A 27,255-nucleotide genomic window follows, 5' to 3' on the forward strand; every position below is an offset into this window, starting at 1 on the left:
ACTTGAGCCTACCTGTAGACTTTGAACCTTGCTTTGGGCAACCCTCTACAATATACCATATTGAGTCAATGTGAGCAACAATAATTATAGCGGAAATTCAAATATTTACCTCTTACTTGTATTAAAAAAAGTAGTTACAAGATTTTCTAAATAAAAAAAAACAGTGAAAATTAAAAAGAAAAACTTACTAAACACTCATGTACTTTTAGATAAATAAATAAATAAATAAATAAATAAAGTTAGGAATCTATTTGACACTTAAAAGTAGAAAGAATAAATTTAAAACTCAGGAATCAAAACACAACTATTATTCAAAACTGGAAGTCTTAGAAGGTAATTTTTTTTTTAATAAACAATTAACAAAAAGGATAGAAAATGACTTATAAATCAAATATAAGTCTTCTTATGCTATCTGGCGATGGTGTGGAAAACAGTTGAATCTTTGCTGTAATGTAATAACCGCGGCTACTCCACGCCACAATACTAATCTTCCTCTCTCTTTCTCATTTCCATTTTTATATATTTTCAAAAACCAAACCCCATTTATTTAATTTAATTTTATCAATACCAATTAAAATATGCATATAAATTATTCCTCTTCTTCTTCTTCTTCTTCCTTTAAATACACCACTTCGTTTCTTCAGCAGTTACTCACTTTTTTCAAAACCTGAAATTCATTAAAACCCAACTCCCCCATCTCTCTTTTTACCTCAATAAAACCCCCCCATTCTTTTATTTTTTTTATTTTATTTTCTCATAACCCCCCAAAATAGTGCTGAAAAATGGCACAAAGATCACCAAACTTATGGGGTCTTTTCAATGTCGCTTTGGTTTTGGGTTTATTCGTCAACCTTGCATTTGCTGATAGCCCTTATAGATTCTTCGATTGGAATGTGACCTACGGCGATATCTATCCTCTCGGCATTCGCCAACGGGTTCGTGATTCATTTTTTGTTCGGTTCTTTTTAATATAAGGGAAGCTTTTGAGTCGAGTGGTCGAGTGGTGATTTTATTGAACGGGATTTGTTTTGCAGGGGATTTTGATAAATGGGCAATTTCCAGGTCCGGATATTTACGCTGTTACGAATGATAATCTTTACATCAATGTTCATAATAGTCTTCCGGAGCCATTTCTTCTGTCATGGTTTGTTGTTCTTTCTTTGTTTCTTTATTTCAGTCTCTCTTTCTTAAAGGTTGGAATGGAATAGTTTTGTGATGAAGAAAGGAATGTTCACATCATTGTAATGATTAAAGAGTTCTTGTTGGTTCACTCCTTTTTGATGAATTTTGAGCTGGTGTTAGGTTGGTTTTTTGACTTTTAATGAGTTAACCAATTTAAATTTTTTATTTATGTGAACTATTTAGATATAAATCTAAAATTTATGGAAATTATAGACTTTTAATTTTGTGCTATTAGGTCATATTTGAAATTAATTTTGTAACTTTAAATGTTTAGGAATCAAATTTTGAAAGCTTAAGACTCTTTTTTCCTCACTTAATCTAAATTTATTATTTTTATTTTGGAGAATTAATTGGTTTTGTAAAGTATTTTATTTTTTGAAATGTGGGGGAAGAATTTAAAAGTATTCTTTTTGAAGTGTGTAAAGGAAAACAAATCTTAAAACAAGAGGGAATTAGGCTTTTTATTTTCTAATTTATTTATTTTAGAGTAGGATAGAAATATGAAAATTTAAATCATAAATCTCTTGATCACAAAAATAAAATTGATATAGACCATAATAATAATTTCTAAAGAAAATAAAGAAATATTAATTTTTTTTATTTCTGATTATTCTTTTAATACCGTGGTGGTTTTTAAGTTTTAAAAACAAATTTTTAATCAAATTCCAAATTTCCAAAACAAGATTTGATTTTTTTTTTTTTAGTTTTCAAAAATTTAAAAAATACTATTAGAAAAATAGATTACAAGTTAAAGAAGTGAATAGTGTTTATTAATCTTAAAAATAAGAAATAAAAAAATTATCAAACTAATCTTCAGTTATTTAATTTATATTCTTTATATTTAATTATTTAATTTACATTCGTATTATATTAAATTAATCATCCACAAAATTAGATATTTATTTATTTATTTATTATTATTTTTTGCAATAGATTGCAATTTCGATGTCCCAAACAACACGTGATAAGAGAATAATAAGATGCAATTTTATCTTTAAAACTCCAAAGTCGCTTTAAAAGCTGTATTAATTTTGCTTATGGAAAACGTAACCAAATGGATGTCGTGACGTTATCAAATCAATACTAAAAAGATAAAAACAAAAAGAAATAAGGAAAAGAAAAACAATTGGACTCAGGCCCATTGATTTTGGGCCTACAGATTTGGCCCATAAAATAATTAACCGCTCTTTTTTGAATCCAACGCAGGAATGGAGTCCAACAGAGGAAAAATTCGTACCAAGACGGAGTGTACGGAACAACATGCCCCATTCCGCCGGGCCAGAATTTCACCTACAGGATTCAGGTGAAGGATCAGATCGGAAGTTTCTTCTATTTTCCCTCTCTTGCATTCCACAAAGCCGCCGGTGGATTTGGAAGTATAAGAGTCCTCAGCCGTCCCCTCATTCCGGTCCCTTTCCCGGAGCCGGCCGCCGATTACACCCTCCTCATCGGCGACTGGTACACCGCCAATCACACGGTAACTAACGATTCGAATTTCCACTGTATTCATTTTTCACTAGTCTGAATGATTTTATGATATTTGTTGGTTGTGTTGTTTGTTTTGATCAGACCTTGAAGACCATCTTGGATCGTGGTCACAGACTCCCTCTCCCTAATGGAATTGTTATCAATGGCCGTGGTCCGAATGCTACCACGTTCACTGTTGAAAAGGGTAATTTGAGATTTTGGATTTTGAACTGGTTTTCTTTGTATTTTCCGGATTGGAATGGGGTAATTTGAAGTGAAATTTATGGGGTTTTCGTTGTTGTTGTAGGTAAGACTTACAGGTTTAGAATAACGAACGTGGGGCTTCAGCATTCGCTCAATTTCAGAGTTCAAGATCATGAGATGAAGCTTGTTGAAGTTGAAGGAACTCATACAATGCAAAATACTTATTCATCCCTTGATGTTCATGTGGGTCAATCTTATTCTGTTCTCATCACTGCGGATCAGCCATCTCGTGATTTCTATATTGCTGTTACGACACGGTTTGCTCCCCGGGTCCTCACCTCCACTGCCGTTCTTCATTACAGCGACTCCACGACTTCTGTGGCTGGTCCAATTCCTGGTGGACCAACTGAAATCGAGTGGTCTATTAACCAGGCTCGTTCTATCAGGTATTGTCCATCACTGTTTGACACTTTTACTTGTTGCAATTATATCATCAGTTCGGAATTAATATGCTGACTGCTGTGGTAGATCGATCCTCAGTATAATGTTGCTTATATGTTTGCTTTGTTTTTCTTTAGGACTAATCTCACTGCGAGTGGACCGAGACCGAATCCACAGGGCTCGTATCATTATGGTCTAATTAATGTTTCCAGGACTATCAAGCTGGAGAGTTCAGCAGCTCTTGTCGATCGCAAGCAGAGATATGCTGTTAACAGTGTGTCTTTCATTCCTGCTGACACACCTCTTAAGCTTGCAGATTATTTCAATATTGATGGAGTTTTCCGCATTGGAAGTATCCCAGATTTTCCTTCTGGCAAGAAAATGTACCTTGATACCTCAGTCATGGGTGCTGATTATAGAGCTTTTATCGAGATTGTTTTCCAGAACCACGAGAACATCGTACAGAGTTGGCATATTGATGGATACTCCTTTTGGGTTGTTGGGTAAGAACCATTTAATTATTAAATTAAGCAATATAAGTCACAAGAATAGTCAAGTTTTTATTTATTGTTGCTAATTCATGATAATATCTTGTTGTATTGTCTGAGTAAACTTCACTATTAGCATTTTAAGCTAAATATTTCATAAACGAATCGATCACTCAACATTAATTTATTGTTGCAGAATGGATGGAGGAGTTTGGACTCCTGCTAGCAGAGAACAATACAATCTCCGAGATGCAGTTTCGCGGTGTACCACTCAGGTATAATCTCCTCTTTCTTGGTGAGAAATTTCTGAAATTACTGGAATCACATTCATTGAGTTCAGTATAAAATCTGATTCGAACTGTAAAGTAATGAATCTTTTACTGGTCATTTGTAGGTATACCCAAAGTCATGGACTGCCATTTATATGTCACTTGACAATGTTGGAATGTGGAACATAAGGTCAGAGTTCTGGGCAAGACAATACCTTGGGCAACAATTTTATCTTAGAGTTTACACACCAGTTAAGTCCTTTAGGGACGAGTACAATGTTCCAGATAATGCTCTTCTTTGTGGGAAGGCTGCTGGCAGAAGCACAGCTTCTCCATAAACAATTTCTGTTATGATGTACAATACATTCTTTCAATTGAGCTCTGGGTTTGCAAAAATCCCATTTGCACCCATCTCCAGTATTTTTCTTAGCACGTTTATCGGCATTTCCTTCATCTTCTTGTATTTTGCTTTCTTCCTCTGGTTTAATGTTGCTCCAAAGTAACAATTAATTATGCAGTAGAAAGAGAAAGGAGAGGAACATTCTGCTGTGATGCTAACCTGTTTACAAATTGTAATGGTCTGTAAAATTTCAGCCATGTTTTTCTCTCTTTCTTCTTTGTTGCTGCATACTTTCATTGTAATTTGAACAAAATGTGAGAGAAAGAAAGAGGAAAAAGAAAATGTATTACTGAGGAAGATTGCAATTATAGTAGTCCTTTTCCTTAAGGAAGTTGCTCGTAAATTAGTGTGAATTATTGTACCCGAATAAAAACAGTGTTCGATATTCTTTAATCATTATTTATTTTTGAAGATCAGCCAGGTTCCACTTTGTTCTTCTCTCTCTCTCTCTACAATTTATTGTTTGCTTGTGTTATGTTGTCAAATTCTACTCTAATATTCATTCACATGTGCTCATTCTAATCTAGGTAGAGAGTAGAAGTAAAAACGCCATGGCAGTCAAACTAGGCAAGCAGTTAATTTGCATGAGTTTTGTAGATTACAACTTTTGTTGAATATTCTTATTCGATACATTTACAAAGCCAAGTGATGAGAAAAGAATTATATCTTACTGAATGTAATCTCTAACAGTGGATTAATGTTTACCATTCATATGTTAGTATTTATAATTTGCTTATGTGACATTTAAGTTATCAGAAAATCCATAGTTCTGGTCTGTTCTGGTTGTATCTTGCAGGACTGATTCTTCATTTTTCCGTAATCCCTTCTCAGCTTTGGGAGTTAGCACACTAAGAAGATTCTCTCTTCCCCTCTGCATTTTCTTCAAGTACTCTGGTTCTTCAAATAGCTTCACTATCTGCAATGTGTTCTATCACAAGGTTAGCTCTGACAGATTGAAATTTTAGTGCAGGGAAAGAAATTATTTACAGTTTCCATTGTTGGTCGTCTTGATGACGAGTGCAAGAGGCAGAGGCGGGTGACAATCATCATCATTTCCATCATTTCATGGTTGTAGTCTTCCTTCAAATATGGATCAATTAAGTGATCTGCTAAGTTACAGCCCAGTAGGGACCTTGCCTGTGGATCGGTACGATAAAATATCATAAATATCGAGCAGATATGGAAACACTGGATTAAAAGGTACCCTAATGTTCGGTTTGTTTTCTTACCCAGAAAACTAAGCTTCTACGGTTTGTCGGCTCTGTCTGAACTGCATGTTTCCCAGTGATGAGTTCCAAAAGCATGACACCATAGGAATAAACATCGACTTTCTCGTCAACTTTTCCAAACATCAAGTACTCTGGAGCTAAGTAACCGAACCTCCGAATGTCAACTTGTGTCGAGTCCTCTTGAACTGCTGGAAGTACCGTTGCTTCCCCAAAGTCTGATAACTGAAAATGTGAGAAGTTACAGTACATGTCTCAGAGGGCAAATATACAAACTAAGGCGAAATGGGAACTGACTTGTGGTTGGCATTGATCAGAGAGTAGAATATTGGACGAGTTTATGTTTCGATGAATGATTGGAGGGCTGCAAGAATGATGAAGATACCTCAATGCCTTCGCAACCCCAATTGCAACTTTCACTCTATCAGTCCATTTGAGTTTCTTCAAATGCTGCATCAAATTTCCTTTCAACCAATGATTGTACACTACTGCGCGGATCTCCTCACGGTTACAACACCCTACGATCTTAACAATGTTTTCATGTTTCAAGCCACCCAACATTTCGATCTCTCGAAGTAGATCTTCTGACGAAAACTGTTTGGTTTGGACCTTCACAGCCACGAACTGCCCATCTTCGAGTTTTGCACTATACATTTTAAAGCACACCCCCTCTCCGATCAACATCACAGGACTGAAGTTCTTGGTTGCAGAAGCAATCTCTTGGGGTGTGAAAAGCCTGATGGAATGCTTCAAATCAACACGGCACAGCTTCTCCGACACGAATGTGGGAACTTGAACTGCCTTGCTGACATGGGCTGGTCTATGAGATTCTTCTGGTTGTAGTAATGGTAATGAGGAAGAAGATGAAGATGATTCAGTCAATGGCTCTGGTGAAGGATGGGTTGAAGAAGATGATGATTCATTGATGTTGTTGGGAGTGTTTGTTGATGATGATGGTGGAGGAGCTTTGAAGATTGGCCTTGTGGAGCCTTCCTGAGAAGTGCCCTTCTTTTGGATTTGGATCTTTCCTTTGTTGTCCATTACTAGAAGGGTACAAGTTGGGGGCAGCCCTTTCAAGCATGTTTTAACAACTGTATCTTTGGGACTGCATAACTAATTACAACTCCTGTGAGGGACTAAAATGCTAATACATATATATTTTTTTTTCTTATAACTTTTAAATTTTATGACATGTTCATGAAAACATTAAAACATAGTAGTATGAAGTTGGAGAATTAACAAAATAATAGCATAAGAAAAAATCACTATTTGAAATTTATTTGAACTTTCTTTGTTTAAGACAACGAATGTGGAGTATGAAGATTTGAACTTTCGATCTCAAAGTAAAGATTATATGTCAATTATTGTTGAGCTATGTTCATGTTGGTAAAATTTTGAACTATTATGGTTAAATAAGATTTAAATCTGTAATTAATTTACTATTATAAATCATGCAATAATCTCTATAAAACAAATGAAGTAAGATATAATAAAATAAAGTACTAATGATTTATCAATCTATAATAATATCTAAGATCCTTTTATTAATTTTAAGTTTGTAAAAATTCAAGGCAATTAGCTTAGCTAGATGTAAAAATCTTGTCCATCATCATCGACAAGCCAAGATCGTTGCTTTTAGTTAGGGTTGGCAATGGGGGTGGGGTGGGGGAGGGTTCCCCATTTTCCACATGGGGACTTTTTTTTTTTTAAAAAAAAATTCTATTTGGTTTGGGTTTGGACATTTTAGTTGAACGATTGGACTAAATTAAAAACTAGCTAAATGTAAAACTTAAATACCTGTCTCTTATACACATCTAGATGTGTATAAGAGACAGGGGGTCCCCGATTTGACCTCATCCTTGTCAAACTGGGGATTCCTTGTCCCAATCGACAAGTCTCCGTAGAGAATTCTGACAACCCTACTTTTAGTGAAGAATATCATTGACAAGTGACAAATGATCTTAATACCTCTATTTTTGTAGATGTGGTAAATGAGTATAAGTTCATGTCTGATATTACAATTTCAAATATAAGGGTGGTGGCTTAAAGTTACTTTATTCAACTATTATCTTAACTAGTTTAGTTACTCTTGTAACTAATATTTTGACTAGTTGAACTTAGGTCATGAACATATGAATTAAAATATTAGGTTGAATTATATATATTAAAAAAAACTAAAAATTTTGTTTAAGAAACACTTGTACATTTCAAAAGTTGTAATATTATCTTTGATCTCAAAATTATCAGAGTAGAAATCATTTAGAATTTCATATAAAATTTGAGCTTTAAAATGATATAGTGATGACCTAGAAATAGAAGGGTTTGATGATTCAACACTTTTGTTCTAAGTCACCGTCATATCATTTCAAGTCCAAATTTTCGTTCGGAATTAATTTCAAAGGTAGTTTTAAAACGCTTAACGAAAAATAAATAGTAATATTGCAACTTTTGAAACAAAAGACAAAGTTGCAGAGTATTTCTTTTATAATTTAATGTTGGAATTAATATAGCATGAAAAGAAAGTTAAAATATTTCATACCCGGAAGTGGTGGTTCCAAGAACAAGAACCGTCGCAAAATTGAGTCGAACTTGATGAGTCAATTCAGAAAGGTAGGATTCCCCTTCACAAATCCTCACTTGAAAATCCACCTGCAAAATCAACATCAAAATCATCATTCAATCAAAAAAACAAAACAAACCCACTTCAATTTCCACTAAACAAAATCAAATTTGCCATTTTTGACCAGTTTGGATTTGCAAAGATCCTCATGAATATGAAAAGTATTTGGATCAAAATTCTCATTTGGCTCTGAAACATGAACCGCCACCACATTATCCCCGGTTTTGGCCACCACTACTAGCATTCTCAGCAGAATCTCTCTGCCGGAGTTTGCAGCATTCAGGCCGACGATGATCGTTCTTTTTTTGGTCGCCACTGATTTTGTTCTGACGAGTGACAGCATTTCTTGTTTTTTGAGGTCAGCCGCGCCGGAGATCAGAGTATAAAAACCATCACTCTGTTTTTGAGGAGTTGCTATGGACTTAATAATTAATAATGGTTGATTAGTTGAAGTAATGTGATGGTGGTGGCTAAAACAGTTTTGAGGGTTAAACAAACAGTGAAGTGGATTGTTGAAGTAGCTGGAATGTCAATCAGACTTTGGTTGACCCTTCTTCAATAGGGTAGCCCTCCATTTATGATGTGTATACCTTGGTTACTTGCTCTAACATTTTTCTCTTTAGTTCAACAATTACGACGGATTAAATATTCTGATGGTAAAATTATGGAGTCTTTTTGGTATATATGACTTATTCACATGCACTTTTATGATTAATGACCCACTCCCATAAATATATGAAATATAACCTTTTGCTTACGTGACTACCACAGTTTATAATCTAACACGTCATCTTTATTGTGATTTTCATTTTTCTGTTGTGTTCCCCTCATTTTTCTCACAATTTGTTATGTTTTTGGGTGTCACGATAGAGATGGCTATTGTGTTAGGACTACACATGACTATCTTTAACGTTATAAAATGGATACATCCATTTTTCTCACAGTTGTGTTTTACCATGAATATTGAATGATTTTTTTTTTTTTGTAATAAAGATAGTCATCATGTTGGGACTATGATAGCATCCAAATGTGATAGTGCATTATGACGTAAGCAGAAGGTTAGATTTCATATATTTATTGGGAGCGAGTCATTAACCACAAAGGAGGTTATGAAAAGGTCATTCGTACACAGATCTCAAAACTATGCAAGTTGAAATTCGAGATTAAGTTGAACTATACTTTATTTTCTTTGAAAAAATTGCACAAATCACCCCTAAACTATGGGATTTGTTACAATTCCACTAAGTTTTAATTTGAAATAAGCCTCTTTTGTTAGTTGAGGTTGAATTAGAAAATGACAAACGTATCAATTCACATCTCTAAAAGAAAAAAGAATATGAACATTATGGTCGTCGGAGACCTAGGACCAGAGATTGCATTTAATTTGAAATGGTTTTCATTTGTTATTGTATGCTCGGTGGTGATGCCTATGGCAGTAAGTTTAGCTTGGCAAACCAGCGCCGCCGACTGGAGAATTTCCATTTGTACCACCAGCTCTCTCACCAGTCCTCCATTCATTGCGTCGAAGTGTAGAGCTCCAACATTTCCTTCTCTCCATTCTTGACCATCCTATCGTCTATATGGTTTTGGTGAAACTGGATTCTAGAGCTCTGAAATGAAGCTTTTGCTATTATTATTTGCCCTTTTCCTCTGCTGCTGATGCTGTCGTCACGCTCGAAAGGTCCAAGATTGCCGTTGGTTTACGCCCTTGACGGGTGATTTGTGCAATTTTTTTTTTACTTTTAAAAAAGATTGAACTATGCTTATGTTGATTTATGAGTAGTGGGTTTGTTTGATAGACATGGATATTGAATATTTAGAAGATCCAAAATTTAGGTTTAAGATTCTTGATTTGGTTTAAGTGAGGCTATCAATCTGATTTGGGGAAAGGTGATTAAAGAGGAAAAGAGGGAAGCAAAGGACACAATTACTCCCCTTTTATGAATTTTAAGACTCACCAAGTTCAACAAATGTGTATTTGGTTGTTAATCTAAATTTTGTTTTCAAATTTCAGGATCAAAACAATACAAATATTGAAAATGACAATCATATATTGACAACCAGATTTTGAATTCTAAATTTTTAAATACAAAATTATATTACAAAAAAGATAAAAATATCTAAAAACTATCGAAAATATTTAAAAGATATAACAAAATTTTAAAACTATCAATGATAGATGCTAATAGAAATCTATCAGTATCTATTATACAACGTTACAAAATAATAATTATAATTCTTCTTAACAAATATGTGAAAAGAGAAGCAAATTTATAACTTTAAAGCCAATAGTAAAAACTTTATACTAATTAAGCTATGTTTACAAATAATTTAGTAGTTTATAATTTATCTGGTACAACCAAATATTCATATAATCAGAACATTAATTACTTGAGAAAAGAATTTGAGAATCCTTAAAACTGATGTGATTACTCGTTCTCAACCTAACTAATCTCCACTGTACTATATAGGTCATTTGGTTTGATATGTCATACTCAATCACACTCACTTTTCTATAACTAGAAATGCTAAACATATAATATCTCTGTTATACAATGAAATTAGTTATAAAGTTATTTGTTAAATTAAATCAAAGTTCCACAATTATATAGGAGCCTTTGGGGCTTTAGTCCTTCACATATGTCAACTTTTACTATTTTATGATGTAGACTTTATATTTTACAAAAATATTGAGACTCTAATCAATTTAATGATTTATTTATACATGAAATCTCATGAAATCATATCATTAATTTCTATAATAGGGACTAAATTATTACAAATATTAAAGTACATAGATTAAAGACTAAATTATTATAGAATAAAGTTTATGGATTAAATTGTTACAAAATTTAAAGTATAGAGATTAAATTGTTATAAACCAAAGTTTAGGAACCAAGTCATTACTTCTAGGAAAGCTTAGGGACTAAACATGATTTTTATTTTTTTTTTCCTTTAACCTGTTACCTTTTTTTCAAACCCCCCTAAAAAATGAATTAAGTCCAAAAAATTAGATGAATCAACAGCCTTTCATTTTTCTATTTCAACTTGGAATCAAAACTATTCTATACAATTCCACCACCTACCATTTATTTCTCACCAACGACATTTCTTTCCAATAATTCTAATCTAACAAGTAAACGATAAATTTGTGATGTCTTTCTCCAGCTAGAAAATCAAAGAAAAGGTTAAAAAAAAAGGGGATGAAAATATAAGTTCTATAAAAAAGCGAAAGATTAGTAACTACCATGATTTGACCTAATGATCCTTGAGACGAATAAAAATAACTATACTTAGGAATTAGAAGCAACTAGAAGCAAGAGGTTCAAATGCCATAGTGCTTATTTAGCTACATATGATATTAAAATCTGATGACCGTACTTGACAACCAAACGTTGAAAAGTGAGATAGCTGTTTTATGAGATTAGTCGTTATGCACACAACTCGTTATCGAGCAAGTACCTGAAGTTGCTCCCACCCAAAGAGAAAGTAGTGAAGGACATGCATATCCTTGGATCAATCAACTTTCAGTACTTACACGTCCTTCACTTGTGAGCCAGATTCACGTCGTCCCTGAGCCAACAAGAAGACAAACAGAAAACAAAAAAGGAGAAGTACACAATCACAATGAACACCTTCATGAAACAGCATATACAGAAGGCATTAAAGCTCTATCACATTTGTACAACCTATAGAACAAACCTGTTTAAGTAACATCATAATTAAAGCTCTATCTCTTTCTTCTTCTTCTTCTTCTTTTTTCATTCACAAGACAATACATGAAAGAGGAAATGAATGGTAAAAGGCCCCACCTTAACATGGCCAGGTAAAGTGCACTTAAATAAATACTTCCCAACAAGAAGCACTTGCGTCTGCCCTTGCCACTTGATAGGTGGAGAAAAATCAACATTTCTATAACCTAAGAGCATTAAACACTTCTTCTAGCAACAGAGGGAAAACATAAGTGCACAGTACGTACACCTTGGAAGAGAAAAACTACATGTAAAAATCACATCTAAATTGTGACAATGGCAGCACAATGCTAATTTCGATAGAGCAACGAGCTCTTTTTCCTCCTTCATGACTACCAAAATGCAGCCTCTATACCAATGTGCTACATTATTGAATCCCCAATGGTTGTTCAAACTAAGTAAATCGAAATATTTCTTAAGACCTTGAGGATCCATCATCCTTGAACTCCATTCACTTTAAATGCATATGCACCGAATGAGAGTACATGGCCTAAATGAAAATAACAGAAACCAAGGTCATAATATTGATTCTTATTGTACAACACTGGACCCGAAACTATTTATATGCATTTACGAGAGTCCCGTGCCATAATATGCAACAGACAGACGACCATTAGTAGCAAACAAAATATTCCAGGTTACAACTTAACTGAAGAAGCATTGGTCAGATTACAAACTTTGACCAAACTTTAGTAAACAGGCTTAGAAACCTAGGGAAACCCCGCCTGACCCATGTTGAAGGAATGGATCCACTCACTCGGCTGCAACCTGTCACAACAAAATAAAGAAACAGGCACGGTCTAAAGAAAGAGGGAAAAACCAGAATAACGTTTTTTTTAAAAATGTTTCTACATTAAGCTACCTGATTAAGAGGGTTGTCAGGAGACTTCTTCCATAGCTTCCATATCATGTCCTTATACTGATTGTGGGTAAGACCAGGTTTCTCTTCCTTCAGCCTGGGGAGCTCAGCTTCTTCAAAAGCCTAATCATCAGAGCGAGAGAAGGAAAAAAGAAACTTTCAGCATGGAAAATTCTTTTTTATAGGACATTAACAAAATCAAAGAAAGCACATTAACCAAATATGAAAGGTTTACAAAAGACACCCCTAATTAGTGTTTAATAAGAAAAGGAGGACTGGTTACAAAAATATGTGCACGTAGAGCACTCCATCAGGCTGTGTACTCATTGTCTCGGTACAGCAACCGAATGTAGATATACTTTCTTGCCTAATCTGCCTCTCCTTTCACTCATCTTTCTCTTTCATTTTTATCTCCTCACATGACTTCACCTTTATTGAAGTCACTTGACTCACTACTTCCTTCAATATATCATACAATTCCAACAAAACCGTTCTATCTTCCAAGTCCATTTCCAAGATCCAAAAACTCCAACACCAATTTCATAAGGACCAAAAAATTGAAATAGGAATCGTAACGGAAACTTGAAGAACAAAGAAATACATCCCAGGTAAACTCAGGAACTTAAAAACCACCTCCTCTTGAGCAAGTTCAAGCTTTAAATAACTAAATAACTCCTTTTCTTCATCCCCTCCCAACTGTCTCACCCCAATTATATTATTATAACCATCTCCCGCTAACAAATTCCTTAGCTGGTGCCTAATATGCTCCTATATCTTAATAATATTCCTAACACTTACTCTACTGAATCATCTTGATCCTTTACAATTATTATTAAGGGGGGTTTCCACTGGCAGCATTGAGTTGGTAGGCAGCAGATCTAGAGGAAAAAAAATCCTGAGTTTCAGGTTTCCAGAGTTTGCATTCTCAATTTTGAGAACTAACTACCTCCTCAATTTTCTGACTTAAGTCAACTCATTAGTCGTTCCTCGACCTCTATACAAAAATAGTTCATCTGATCAATGGACTTCTCAGGAGTGAGGAGAGACAAGGCTTTCTTCCCATAAAAAAAACAAAGATCAACAACGACGTTCAATAGATGATATGAACATAAAGGGGGCATGTTTCTAAAACAAGAACAAATAACTTAACACAATTCTTTTAAGGAAAAAAAATAATAAATAGGAAAAAAAAACATGATTGGGCCTTCAATACAAGGAGAGTGGAAATGAATGAAAACTGTATTGAAACGTTCAATAACTTTCATAAAATTTGAAAAGCATTAGAAAGGTTGTTTATCCAAAAACATAGGTGTAGGAAAGGCTATTCTGTACTTGCCACATGATAAGAGATTAATTAGCACCAGGAAGACTGTCTATCCAAAATATTGAAATCATGAAATCAGTTTTTATTCATAGGTTGTTGGTTGGAGGCAATAACCAATACTTATAAAATAATTCAACAGCAGCATCTCCAAAAGAGCTACAAGTAACTATGTTAAAAATTGAGATGCTAAACCAGACATGTGAACAACAGGTACCATTATAGTAAACATTCTGAAGATGGACAAAATTATATAAGAAATGAAATGCAAGAAAAAGAGCGGGATTTGGAAGTGAAGGTTAGACACTAATCCAATACCCAGCTATTTACACAAGAGAAAAGAGCAAAGGCCAATTCCCTTCACAGAATCAATCCAACTCCTCACATCACCCACCACAGAGGCACACATCCTAAGAGAAGCAACAACATGTACCAAGTTGCCTAAACTTGTGATTACTTACATAATAGTAAGTGATAGAGATAACTGATACAATGCCTAGTCCCAAAGAAGCTATATTTCAAAATTTACTGGCAGTTCTGTTAGGTTTCCATTGTCCAATTCATCACTACGATATAACTCGTTAAAAATTAGCAACATATCTACAACTATTAACAAAAATGAGAACAAGAAAACATATGCATTGCATTCATATGACCAGGAATGTAAACACATACTAGTTAAAAAGGCTAATAAAGCTTCAATTTATGTATACGATCACAAGTTGATCCTAGAATGAGCATCAATGACCCAGTCTTCCGTTCAACATATTATTTCCAGATATCCATTTTCATGCATCCAAAACTAACAACGAGAATCAGTCGCACCTTAAAAGAGGCCTTAAGCCGTCGCTCTGGATGCCTATCCACGGGCAAATTATCCGCAACAGATATCTGAGCAATAGCGTCTTCCACCGTCCTGGCTTCAATAACAGAATCATCCCGATTAGTATTGGTAACCAGCACCATCCTCTCATACTCCTCCTCGGCCGCCGTCCGGCTCTGCTTTTTCTTAGCCTCCTCGGCCTTCCTCTGTAGCTCAGCTTGCTCCTCCTCTCTGCGCTTCCTCAATTCAAGTTCGGTTACCTTGGGGACTGGAATCGAAACCCTATTCGCCTTTTTGTCAGGCTTCTTCATGGCTTTTTCCAATTCCTTCTCCTCCTGTTCGGCCAAACGACGTGCCTCCGCCTTGCGAGCGGCGGCCTCAGCACGCTTCTCAGATTCATCCTCCCGCTTCTTGGCGGCGCGGGACTTGGGACCCTCAGCTTCTCGCCAGAACTGATCCACCTTCGCCTGATTCTCTCGCTCCTTGCGCTCGGTCTCAACGGCGCTCTTGCGCGCTCTCGCCGCCTCGGCTTTACTGTTTACGCCCATTTTCTTCGGCATGGTTGCCTTTTTTGGATCAGAGATCGTCTCCGGCGAGGGGGACGATGAAGATCGATCGAATTGCACGAAATGGAGGATTATACCAAGTTCTAAGAATAACGGAAATGGAAACAGCCAGCCAAAAGAAACCCTACAAAATTCAATTTTTACCCTTGTACAAAAATAAAATAAAATAAAATAAAATAAAATATAAAATAAAATAAAATAAAATAAAAAATAAAAAAAATAAAAAGTATGGAAAATTTTTAATTTACACCTTGAAGTTTGTGGTGTATCAATTATTAATTGCATCCATTTAAATACTGGGTTAATTGCATTTGGATCTCCAAAATTTTTAAATTTTATACTTTGACCTTAAAGTTAAAATAATTCTTTTTGGTTCAAATTGTCAAAACTTTTGATCATTTTCATTGACCTTAAATTATTTACCACTACTAGAGATACTAAAAATAACATACTATAAAATAAAAGGTGTATATTCGAAAAATTAAAAAATAATTATTCTATCATGTATAAAATTTAACTCTCTGGCTAATAGATTATGTACATTTGAGCTTAAATCTTTTCTTGTCCTACTAAATGACGTTTATGTTAACACAAGTGTATAGACATATACAAGTAAAATGCCCTCTTGTCTCCATGTGGATCTTGTAGGATCAGTATGACAATCCTAGATAGGTGAATAGAGTTAATTTCAACTAATGAAAACTTTTTTAAGTAGGCCTAACAAAACAAATTAACAATTTTTTTTTTTTGGTAACAAGTAATTTAACCAATAAAATCATGCAAACAAATTCAACCCAAAATAGCTAAGTAATTAAAAATAACACTTTTGAACATCTAATTTAATTTTAATAAAAAGATTGATATGAGATATGTAAAGATAAATTCAACCAACCTAAATAAATATTAAGCAATTAACTTAAGGAACAAATATTGTAATTAATTTCATGCAATGAAATATAACAATAAATCAATTACAAAATTAAAGTAGGAGAGGGATAGAGAAATTAATACCATAAATTTTATAGTGGTTCGACACAACCGACCTACATCCAGTTCCCAAGATCCTCTTAGGTACTTCATTAAAACTTGACTCTTTCCACAGCTTAGAGTCAAACCGCTACAATGTTCATTTTTCAGGCACCCCAATCCTTTCCACAGTTGAGGATCAAACCGTTACAACAACTCTTTTTTCGGGATCAAGAGCAACCCTTATAAAAGTATGGAAATGAAGAACAAGATGAGAAAAATTCTCTCAAAGAGTAAGTTTACAAATTGTGGCACTCAACAAGTCAATCCTCACGATACATTATCTCTCAAGAAGAAGATGAAAAGAAGAAAACTGAAGTTTGGAGAGAGCAATAATGGAGGCTTGGTATTTATGGAGAGGATTGAAAATTACAAAAGTTTTTACCAAGATTTTGGAGACGAGGAAGAGTTTAAAAAGGATGGCCTCATTTGGGAGTCCCAAATGAAAAATTGTCACTATAGAGAAAGAAATGGAAAGTGGCCTTCTCCTTACGTTATAAGTATGTGATTTTACCGATTCGCCCCTGAGATGTACCCCTCGTGCTTGCCAATATGAATTTACTCGATCCTTGATGGCTCGTCACTACCCGATGGCTCGTCACATGTTCCTTGATGTACGGTCATTCGATACCTAGCTTCATGGTCACTCAATACGGCTGCAATCGACACGTGTATACTCGATTATATCCACGTCATACTCGATGCTCGATTACTTTATACTCGATTATTTTGAATTGTCCGTGTCATTAGAACCTGCTCTATAATTAATGCTCATGTATGAACATACACAAATTGGAGAATTTTCTAACAATATACATGATTCTTTCAAATCAATTTCTTGAAATATGAAATATATTTTTTTTATTAACTATGAACAAACAGAACTAAACACAAAAGAGAAAATCAAGATCACTTTTCCTTCAAAAAACTCACTTCACAAAACCTATTTTTCTTGACGGGGATCAAGTTATAAATACATTGAGATCATGTCACTATATTGTCTCGCACCTCAAGTAAGTAAATGTGCTTTTTCCTGCTCATTTTTTTTTTTTAATTTTCCAACGATGTGCGAGACATAAAAACGTAGCAAAGAGAACGAGTGAGTGTGAGTTTGTGAGTGTGCACTGATACATGCAAGTAGAGACATACAAACCTAGCAAAGAGAACGAATAAGTGTGAGTTTGTGAGTGTGCACTAATACATGCAAGTAGCTCCCAGTGGAGCAAGGATGAGGGGAGAGAGCTATGAAACAATAAGCATCAAGTTGAGAATGCCGAGTATCGAGTGACGAGAATCGAGTAGTGAGTAGCAAGTATAACGAGTATTTAATAGTTACCTATTTTCCTAACTACTCACTTTCTATATTGTTTTTCTTGAAGGATGAATAAGTATATATTTTTATGTTATGGTGGTATATGGGACAACAAAAAAGAATGCTATACTGGAGGCCGTTTGAAGGGTTTGCTAGTTCCAAGCGCATTGACGTACAATGAGCTGGTAAATCTTGTATATGATATCATACAAGTTAGTTCAACAGAGTTCAAGATTATAATGAGGCTGAAATATAAGATGGATATTGATTCTTATCTAGTATGCTTAATGAACGATGATGATGTTAAATTTCTCCTCTCAGAGTATAACCGTATTAGACTGCAGGTATTTGTAAGTCTTGAGAAAATAGAAGAAATTTATCACGGGGCAACATTTGATTACCCAGAGAGATCAGACCAATCCATGTGTGGAGGTGATGTAAATGAGCATAATGTTTGTCCATCGGGTGTCTCACTAGAAAATGACAACATTGATGTTAATATAGTGAGTGTATTGCATCTGAATGTGATAATAGAAGATGTTGGGACATGTGTAAATGAGAATGCGACGATAGAAAAGGAAAAGGTTAGGAATGAAGAATAGACGACCTTGGTTGTTTTAGGGAGTAATCATTCTGTTGTGAATGAAGAATAACCAACCCAGGTTTTTTTAGAGGATGGACATTCTATCGTGAATGAAGAAAACCAACTTCGATTCTGTCAAATGATTTTGGCCATTTTGTTGGGAGTGTGCCTGGCCAAAATCCGACCAATGTACCATCTAATATTTACGCCAGAATGGGGGACTTCATTATATAACCATAGTCGTCTATAGGATTGGTGGATACAGTTGAAGAAGGTCAAATTTTATTCAGAAAGAGTGATGTGAATATGAGGTTAGCAATGTTGGCCATTAAGAACAAATTTGAGCCGCGGGTTAAAAAATCGAACAAAAGATTGTATAGTGTTCGTGTTTACACCAGGCTTGTAAGTGGGTCGTTCAAACAATTAAAATGGACGGATGTGATATTTTCAAGATCACAAAATGCACATCCAATCACATATTGCTCGATTGAAGTATTGAATCATAACCACAGGCAAGCCAATGCATTCGTTATTGGTCACCTAATCAAGGACAAGTTCGACGTTGGTCGGGGGGACAAAACGCACCATATTATTGAGGACATGCGACATCAACAAAATGTCAATATTAGTTATGACAAGGCATGACGTCCGTGAGAAACTGCTTTTGCTCTTGCAAGGGGGATGCCAGAGGAATCATATGCCATCTTGCAAGCATATGGTGAGGCTTTGAAGATAGAAAATCATGGAACTGTATTTGAGATTGAGCTTGGAGAATAAAAATATTTCAAATACGTGTTCATGGCATTAGGTGCGAGTCTAAGAGGTTTTAAGAGTTATCGACCCGTGATCATTGTAGATGACACTCATCTAAAGGGTAAGTATAAGGGAATAATGATAGTTGATGTTGCAATGGACGGTAATAACTAATTGTACCCACCAGCATATGCAATTGTTGATAATGAGAATGATTGAGCCTTGAAGTGGTTCATGATGAACCTTAAAATAGCAATTGGAGAATGCCACAACCTCGAATTCGTCTCAGACTGTGGAAAAAGTATAGCTAATGCCGTTGATATTATATTCCCCAATTCTTACCACATAATTTGTACCTTCCATTTGAAAAGGAACGTGGAGAAATACTTCAAAGACGAGGGCATTAGAAAATTATTTCTTGATGTTTGTAGAGCGTATCGAGAATCAGAGTTCAAGCGTCATTGGGTCTAAATAGTGAACTAAAAGAATGGTTCCCTAGCTAGATATTTAGAGGATGCTGGTATTCAGCGGTGGGCACGGTGTTACCAATCCTAGAATCGATATGATAACATGACCAGTAATAGTGCTGAATGGTTCAATGCTATTACCAAAGAAACAAGAGTATTACCAATAACTTTGTTGCTAGAATACATAAGAGGTCTACTTCAAGGTTGGTTTCATGAGTGGCGAATAATGTGGTCTAATAGTACATCGACACACTCAATGTATACAGAGGAAATAATGGGTTTAGAGTGTGACAAAGCTAGGCGATGCCGAATAAATCCAATCGATTGTTATAGATTTCATGTCAAGGACAATGGATTAGATGGTTAGTCAGCCTTAACACTCGAGAATGTAGTTGTAAGCAATTTTAGTGTGTAGAGATTCCGTGTTCACATGCTATTGTTGCAGCTAGAGAGTGCAATATCAATCCGTTTACTCTATGCAACAGATTGTATAGTGTTGATTCCCTATTACGAGCATATGCGGAATCAATAAACCCGTTTTGTCATGTATTTGAATGGAAAAAAGCCACTAGGGTATATCGAGGTAAAAATACTCCCACAGAAAAGAGTGGTACAGGTTAGTAGATGAAGGGTAAACAGGATGCTGTCTGTTGGAGAACATGTCACATTAAAGAAATGTGGACGATTTGGCCAACCAGGACATAACAGACAAAAGTGCAACGAACTATTTGACATGTCCAAACTCAACAAACAGAGAAGGACAACATAAGGGATCCAATAAATGTCCAATATAGATTGTTCATTCTTCATTCTTCATTCTATATTATATAGATTGTTCATAGGGGACCCTCCAAACTCTGCGATTTTTCATTTTGTAATGTAAAGGCATTCTGATAAATACTCGATACACAATACTCGTTACTTGATACTCGTTACACAATACTCAACAATACTCGATAGACATTAACTATATAGATGGTTGATTTATATGTACTATATACTTGGTGCATGTTACACGATACTCGACAATACTCGATAAACATTAACTATATGGATGGTTGATTTACATGTACTATATACTTGGTGCATGTTATACGATACTCGACAATACTCGATAAATATTAACTATATAGATGGTTGATTTACATGTACTATATACTCGGTGCATGTTACACGATACTCGACAATACTCGATAAACATTAACTATATAGATGNGATACTCGACAATACTCGATAAACATTAACTATATAGATGGTTGATTTACATGTACTATATACTCGGTGCATGTTACACGATACTCGACAATACTAATATTGTCTCAAATTTATAAATAATGTCAACATTTACATAGATGAAATAGATTTACAAATAGTGTCAAAATTTACATGGAAAGCCTTAATAAAAAAAAATGATTTGCCCACAACTTGACATCATACTATATACAGTTTGAATTCTGTTTGATTCACAAGTAATGTCAAAATATTGTGTTAGATTTACAAATAATGTCAAAATTCACATAGATGGTATAGATTTACAAATAATGTCAAAATTTACATAGAAAAATTAAGCTGCCTATAACTCGGCACCATACTGCAACCTAAAATCATGCATCTTATCCTGTCGTAAGCTCTCCATACTCAACCCGATCACCAAGTACTCAAAGTACTTGAGACTGAATATTCCACAGTCCAGTGTATTCCCTTGTAGTGCACTTGTATTGATACAACTCAACTTTTAAGGATTGGGTGCAAGGTCGGGCTTTGCATCATATAGGCCGCAGAATTGTGCCAGTAAATGGAGAGTAAAGCATAGGGGCACTAGGAATTTTAGCAGATCCTTCGGTGTGATGTACTTGTGCAGTGAGTCATACAAAAGGATGTGTCCGATGTTCATGTCCATGACTAGCATAAACCAATGCTGCTTGTAGTTGACTAGGCTATAGATGTAATCGACATTTGCCCATCCAGGCTGATGTTCAAGTGCTAGTCCGAGCACGTAATCGACATACGTGTGCTCTTTCTCTTATACTTTAGCAGCTTCTTCCATCGTTCTCCCACGTATGGCCTGAAACAAGCTATCTAGACCTTGGAGGTTCAAGTGACTCTGCAAAATAGATAACAATAGGTTCAAGTGTATATCAATAATGCAAACTTGTACATTAAAATTTAAACCCTCTATAATACATATCAATATGTGGCCATGTCATGAACTGATGAGCACATATCTTCGGTTGGCTAATAAACTTCTATCGAAGAAACATGAATAAAGAATCGAGAACCTGTAATTTGCAAGTTAAGTCAAAGAATGGGAATAGTAATTAACAAGCTTATAAATGTAATAAGGGATGTTAACTTACATCGTTCTCAACCCAATTACTGTCACGTGTTAGCTCCCGAAACAACTCTTTCATTATGCAATTCATCCTAAATAGAACTTTATTCTCTAGCCAGTGAGGACCCATATCCACACTATTCAACTAGACTATGAACTCATTTGTTAAGTCCTCTGGAATAGCGTATGTCGGGCCATAGGGGACAATGTCAATCAGACTTTCATTGAGTTGAATGTATTTCTACTTTTTTTTCTTGTCACCCTTACCCTGTCAACTAGAGAGGTGTACGGTTGTGTTGGCTCCCTCTTCCTACTTGTCTGTCTCTGTTCCTTTTTATAGTTCATAGGCTCTATTAAAGGTGAAGGAATGGGGTCATATGACTCAGTGGAATGTAGAGGAATAGGGTCAAATGACTCAGTGGAAGGTGGAGAAATGGGGTTACTGGTTCGGTGGTGGGTGAAGGAATGGGGTCTTGGAACTCGGTGGAAGGTGAAGGAATGGGGTCCTGGAACTTGGTGGCTGATGAAGGGGTTGGGTCACGGGACTCGGTGGAATGTGAAGGAATGAGGTCAATAGTCTCGGTGGACTCCACGCGTAACCCTATATAATTTACGAAGTATGTTAGGTCAAACACGACATGATATAGATTTACATTAGAATAAGTTTAAGATGATATTATGTACCCGATACAATGATCGCAATAGGTTGGTGATTGTTTAAATGTCGGCCTGAAGGACGCTCAAGTCAAACTTCACATCTTTCAAGTCTAACTGTACATCATCCAGTTTATGTTCCATCATAGCCACTCTTTGACCTATGTGACGAACACACCCCTCATGGGCTCAGAATGGGCTATATTCAACCGTGGCAACCCTCACTTTTCAGTTGGGGGCACATGCTCGTCAGTAGGGAGCTTGTGAGACTTGTTATGAAGAGGGTGATCTCGCGCTTGTCGATAGGGAGCTCATGAGATTGATGCTCATCAAGTTTTGACTCGTGGGCCCGATGCTCGTGACTCTCGTAGTCACTTCATCCTCATTATGGTGTAATCTATGTGTCTCTGAAGAGGTCGTATTGACATCAATGCGCTCGTATACGGGTTGTTCATCGACCCTAGTGTCCCTATACCGCCTCTCCTTATCAGACATGATCAATGGTGTGGGTGTGATGAAGGAATACACAAGCATGCAACAGAAGCAAACAAAATCAATAAGCACTATAATTACATTTAATTTGAGTTCTAAAATATGCATATTCAAGTGGGTTTCAAGTTACATACCTTTTGTGATAAAATCTTCAAATCCAAGTTGCTCTTCACTCTAATTCAGCTCCAAATCAATTCGTGAACCACCAAGAGGTCTTCTATACTATTCTCAGTCTTAAATTTGAGTGGTGGAACTCAGATTTTGAGTGAATTTGATGAGTGCTTTGTGGGTTTGAAGAAAGAAGAAGATGAAGTACAAAAACTGACTTTCAGCATCCAAAATCTCAGTCAATTCATTATTGTCTCAGTAAAATTGGAAGTGTTTTATCACTCTTCAGCATGCAGACTCCTTCAGCAAAAGCTTTGGCCAATAGTTACTTCAAGCTATTAGTGGAATTAGGTGGGATTAAGCATAAGGAACACCTCATGCTAGGAGAAAAGTGGGAAAACCCCACTTACTCCAATTTTTCCAATTTTCTCTATTTTTCTGATTTTTAATTAGTTCATAATTAATTCTAAAATCAAAAAGTTAATTTCAACTTCTAAAATTGAAAAAACTAAATTTGATTTTTAATTAATTAAATAGATTTAATATCAAATATTAAATTAATCAAATACCTATTTTTCAATATGAATCTTATTCATGTAATTAATATTTAAATCAACATTTAAATATTATACACTTTCCAATTTAATTCGTTTAATTTCAACAAATCAAACGTTAATTATAATTATGCAAACCCTAATTTGAATTTGAACTAATTCAAACTCAAAACCCTAATTTCAATTTGAATATTTTCAAATTGAAATATAATTTGAACAATTCAAATTGATATCATTCCAAATTCACTCAATTTAATAATTCAAGGTGTTCATTTTTTACGAGCTAGTAGAGGGATCTTATGGACCCCAATTGGCTTAACTCTTTAGATCGAATTAATCAATATTCATTAAGTATCGAGTCACACCACTATAGCTCGATAGTTGCACTCTCTTTACTGTAGATATATTTGTGTCCACATGATATAACCATAACTAGTAAGTCGACCCTTCACAGGCTGTTTGTAATATCGACTGGGTCAATGTGTTGTTTTACCCTCGATATTATGTCTTGTTCATTAAGTTCCAACAGATCCTCTAATGAACAATTGGTTTATGATCCAATCATTAACCGGATCCCTTGGGCCCCTTATTCAAGACCTAGATTCAGTACTTAAGAGAATAACCTTTCTCCTATCTCTAAATCAGATAGGTGTGAATTTCGTCTTGCACCCTATGTCCCCAGCTATCTACCCTGTCTTACCCCTGAAATGGGAGGCTTATTGAGCCGGCGCTTTTGAGCCAACCTTCACCTATGCAAATCTAAGGATAATCTCGAATAAACAGGAGTTCATAGTTAGCTTAGGAGTAAGATCGAGTTACCTAGATCATATAAGTGAAATAGTCAGTCTTAAATAGTTAACAACGTTATAAAGTAAGAGTGACTTATTTCTTGGTCCGATCTTATACAAATTCATTACATAGGACGCCTCTACTCCCCATGTCAATACATAAACAAATATGGATCACTTCGTTTGTAGTATCTTTACAACAACTTGTAACAGCTATAGAATAGGCCGCATCCAATAGTATTACCAGAATAAGGTACCCAACCTTAATCATGTACTATAAACCGTTTTGGCTATTTACTCGAACTTGATCCATTTTTATGTCTCTACATAAAGTTCAAGTATTCATGTAATAGTCATGGATATTAGTTTATTGGATTTAGTATCTATGAATGCATTTAATAGATTCAATATATTTATTGAAAAATTGTTGAATAACATTTTTTTATTGATAATAGAATATGTTTAATTTTTACAAACTGCGAGTTTTAGGACATAAAACCAACATGTGATCCTTGTCTATAAAAAACAACAAACAATTTATTAGTTATATGTGACATTCACCTTAAATCCAAGTAAATTATGATGTAATACACTAACCTTGATGGACTCAAACACGCCTCGCACTATTATTTTGGTTGACAGTAAGTACGTACACTCTCACCTCAAAAATTGAGGTACAACATGTCCATTTAGTCGGGTTGTAACTTTTCCGACAACCGTTGTAGTGATTTGGTATGCCCACACTTCCCATAATTCATAAATGATTATAAGACAAGCATAAGTAGTAAGTGACATTGACACTACAATTAATAGATCTTCTATGGCCAATGAATGGATATTACCTGAAAAGCATGAGAAAACCTAGGTAGGTTGTACTTGACAATGTAGTTCTTATCGATCTTGGACCTTTTTTCATAGTTCTTGGACTTGTCACTCAATCCTCTTTGTAGTCCAAGTAACGTCCTCTCCCATAACACATTTTCCCAATCCATGGAGTTTAAGTAATCTAAATCCTTCACATCAATTAATAAGATCTTGTCGACATTGGCCCTTGCCTTCTCCCTTCCCATCATAGCCAATTTCGTGTAATAGACCAATGTCATCTTTAGAACATCCATATCATTCTCAAACTCCATCTCCTTGTACACTGTCTCTAAGGTACCAATATGAATGTCCCTGAAAAATCATTCATTAAGTACCTATTACATTGTGATCCAGTTCCTTCAGCCCTCCTCACAACTACTGGATTAGGTGACTGACATAATCCCGTTCCCCAATAGGAAGTCTTCTTTGGTGAATGTTACAACTGTACCATTCAAATCGAATGTCATTGCATCCTTCCTATGGTTTTCAACCTCCCTCAATAGAATGTAATGGACCAATGGACTATTGAAGATAATGTCCATGTCTATAAATCGCCCAAATATCGTCTTCTTGAAGAGGGCAAGCATAGTGGGAGTAAGCTTCTCTTTCACTATCTTGTTAGTCGTCCCAATGTGAGAGGATAGGCTAGTCGTTTGGCCTGGGAAACGATCATGGGGAGGAATCTTGAATTGTCTTGCCTGTACAAAATAACAAAAAATAGGGATAAATAAGAATTCTGTTCAATACTCGATACACGATGCATGTTTCTCGATGCAAAATACGAGGTACTTGATTTCTCGATTCCCGATACATGCTATATGGTGTCCCTTACTCACTACATTATAAGTGACTAGATAGTCGATTGTCGAGCATTCGATTTGATTTTCCACCTTCATGCATTATCCAACTCAACCCTAAACTCTAGATGGTCCCAAATAACAAAAATATGAAATTGAAATGAAACAAACTCAAAGTCCAACCAAACATGCAAGATATGAAAACAGAAATGAAAACCATGTCGGTCGGGTATCAAGTAACATAGAAGCGCATATCGAGGAACATGATGTAGAGATAGTTGAGTTTTGAGTGCATGATGCCAAAATACAAAAAAGGAGAAGAATATTACCTGATGATTGTTGAGTTTTGAGTGAATGATGCCAAACTATAAATAAGGAGAAGAATGTTACCTAATGCAGAGATAATGGAGTTTTGAGTGTAAAAGTGTAGTCGTTGAAGGATATACAATCGGATGAACAGAGAGAATAGTTTGAGCTCGTGGGAAGTGGTGAAATAATGGACTTCAAATGCTTTCAAACGGGTTATGAATTCAAAATAATCGAGTATAAAGTAATCGAGCATTGAGTATGACGTGGGTGTGATCGAGTATATGATGACATGCAGAAATGCATGTTATCTTAGGCCTTTTACTTAGAATTATGAAGGTTGTTAGGTAGAATATGCGACAATCATGATAGGAATTCATGAGAAAATGAGCTTGCGTCGATCAGCATGTTGAATCTCAGCTAACCTATTATTTTGCGCTATTATGCATTCAATGTTCTATTTTTATAGCTAATACAGGAAATGAACGTAAACGCGAAAACCGGACCACCGCATAGACGATCACATGCGAAGAAACACTCCATTGCAAAGGCAAATGCATCGATCAACGCATGGATGTTGTGGTAATCAGTCGTATGTGT

At 35.3% G+C, this 27,255-nt stretch overlaps 4 protein-coding genes across 4 annotated transcripts; 1 reads left to right on the top strand and 3 right to left on the bottom strand.

Moving 5' to 3' along the window:
• Window positions 1-444: 444 nt before the first annotated feature.
• On the top strand, window positions 445-4,862 carry LOC120078430 (L-ascorbate oxidase homolog). Its single transcript, XM_039032706.1, has 8 exons — window positions 445-935; window positions 1,035-1,144; window positions 2,389-2,659; window positions 2,752-2,854; window positions 2,957-3,299; window positions 3,432-3,797; window positions 3,979-4,057; window positions 4,177-4,862. The coding sequence occupies exons 1-8, from the start codon at window positions 783-785 to the stop codon at window positions 4,387-4,389; spliced, it is 1,638 nt and encodes a 545-aa protein (XP_038888634.1). The 5' UTR covers window positions 445-782; the 3' UTR covers window positions 4,390-4,862.
• A 152-nt stretch (window positions 4,863-5,014) lies between these two features.
• LOC120078431 (probable serine/threonine-protein kinase PBL21) lies at window positions 5,015-8,809 on the bottom strand. The gene is made up of 6 exons (XM_039032707.1): window positions 8,422-8,809; window positions 8,217-8,326; window positions 5,975-6,782; window positions 5,681-5,902; window positions 5,439-5,588; window positions 5,015-5,367 (listed from the first exon to the last, which is right to left on the bottom strand). Exons 1-6 carry the CDS (start codon window positions 8,638-8,640, stop codon window positions 5,185-5,187), a joined length of 1,692 nt encoding a protein of 563 aa, XP_038888635.1. The 5' UTR covers window positions 8,641-8,809; the 3' UTR covers window positions 5,015-5,184.
• Window positions 8,810-12,482: 3,673 nt separating this feature from the next.
• On the bottom strand, window positions 12,483-15,735 carry LOC120078753 (coiled-coil domain-containing protein 124). Its single transcript, XM_039033061.1, has 3 exons — window positions 15,055-15,735; window positions 12,912-13,031; window positions 12,483-12,817 (listed from the first exon to the last, which is right to left on the bottom strand). Exons 1-3 carry the CDS (start codon window positions 15,610-15,612, stop codon window positions 12,803-12,805), a joined length of 693 nt encoding a protein of 230 aa, XP_038888989.1. The 5' UTR covers window positions 15,613-15,735; the 3' UTR covers window positions 12,483-12,802.
• Window positions 15,736-25,377: 9,642 nt separating this feature from the next.
• On the bottom strand, window positions 25,378-26,365 carry LOC120077396. The gene is made up of 4 exons (XM_039031279.1): window positions 26,342-26,365; window positions 25,949-26,250; window positions 25,531-25,864; window positions 25,378-25,431 (listed from the first exon to the last, which is right to left on the bottom strand). The coding sequence occupies exons 1-4, from the start codon at window positions 26,363-26,365 to the stop codon at window positions 25,378-25,380; spliced, it is 714 nt and encodes a 237-aa protein (XP_038887207.1).
• Window positions 26,366-27,255: the final 890 nt, after the last annotated feature.

Source organism: Benincasa hispida, chromosome 5 (assembly GCF_009727055.1).
Source record: "Benincasa hispida cultivar B227 chromosome 5, ASM972705v1, whole genome shotgun sequence".
Lineage (NCBI taxonomy): Eukaryota > Viridiplantae > Streptophyta > Magnoliopsida > Cucurbitales > Cucurbitaceae > Benincasa > Benincasa hispida.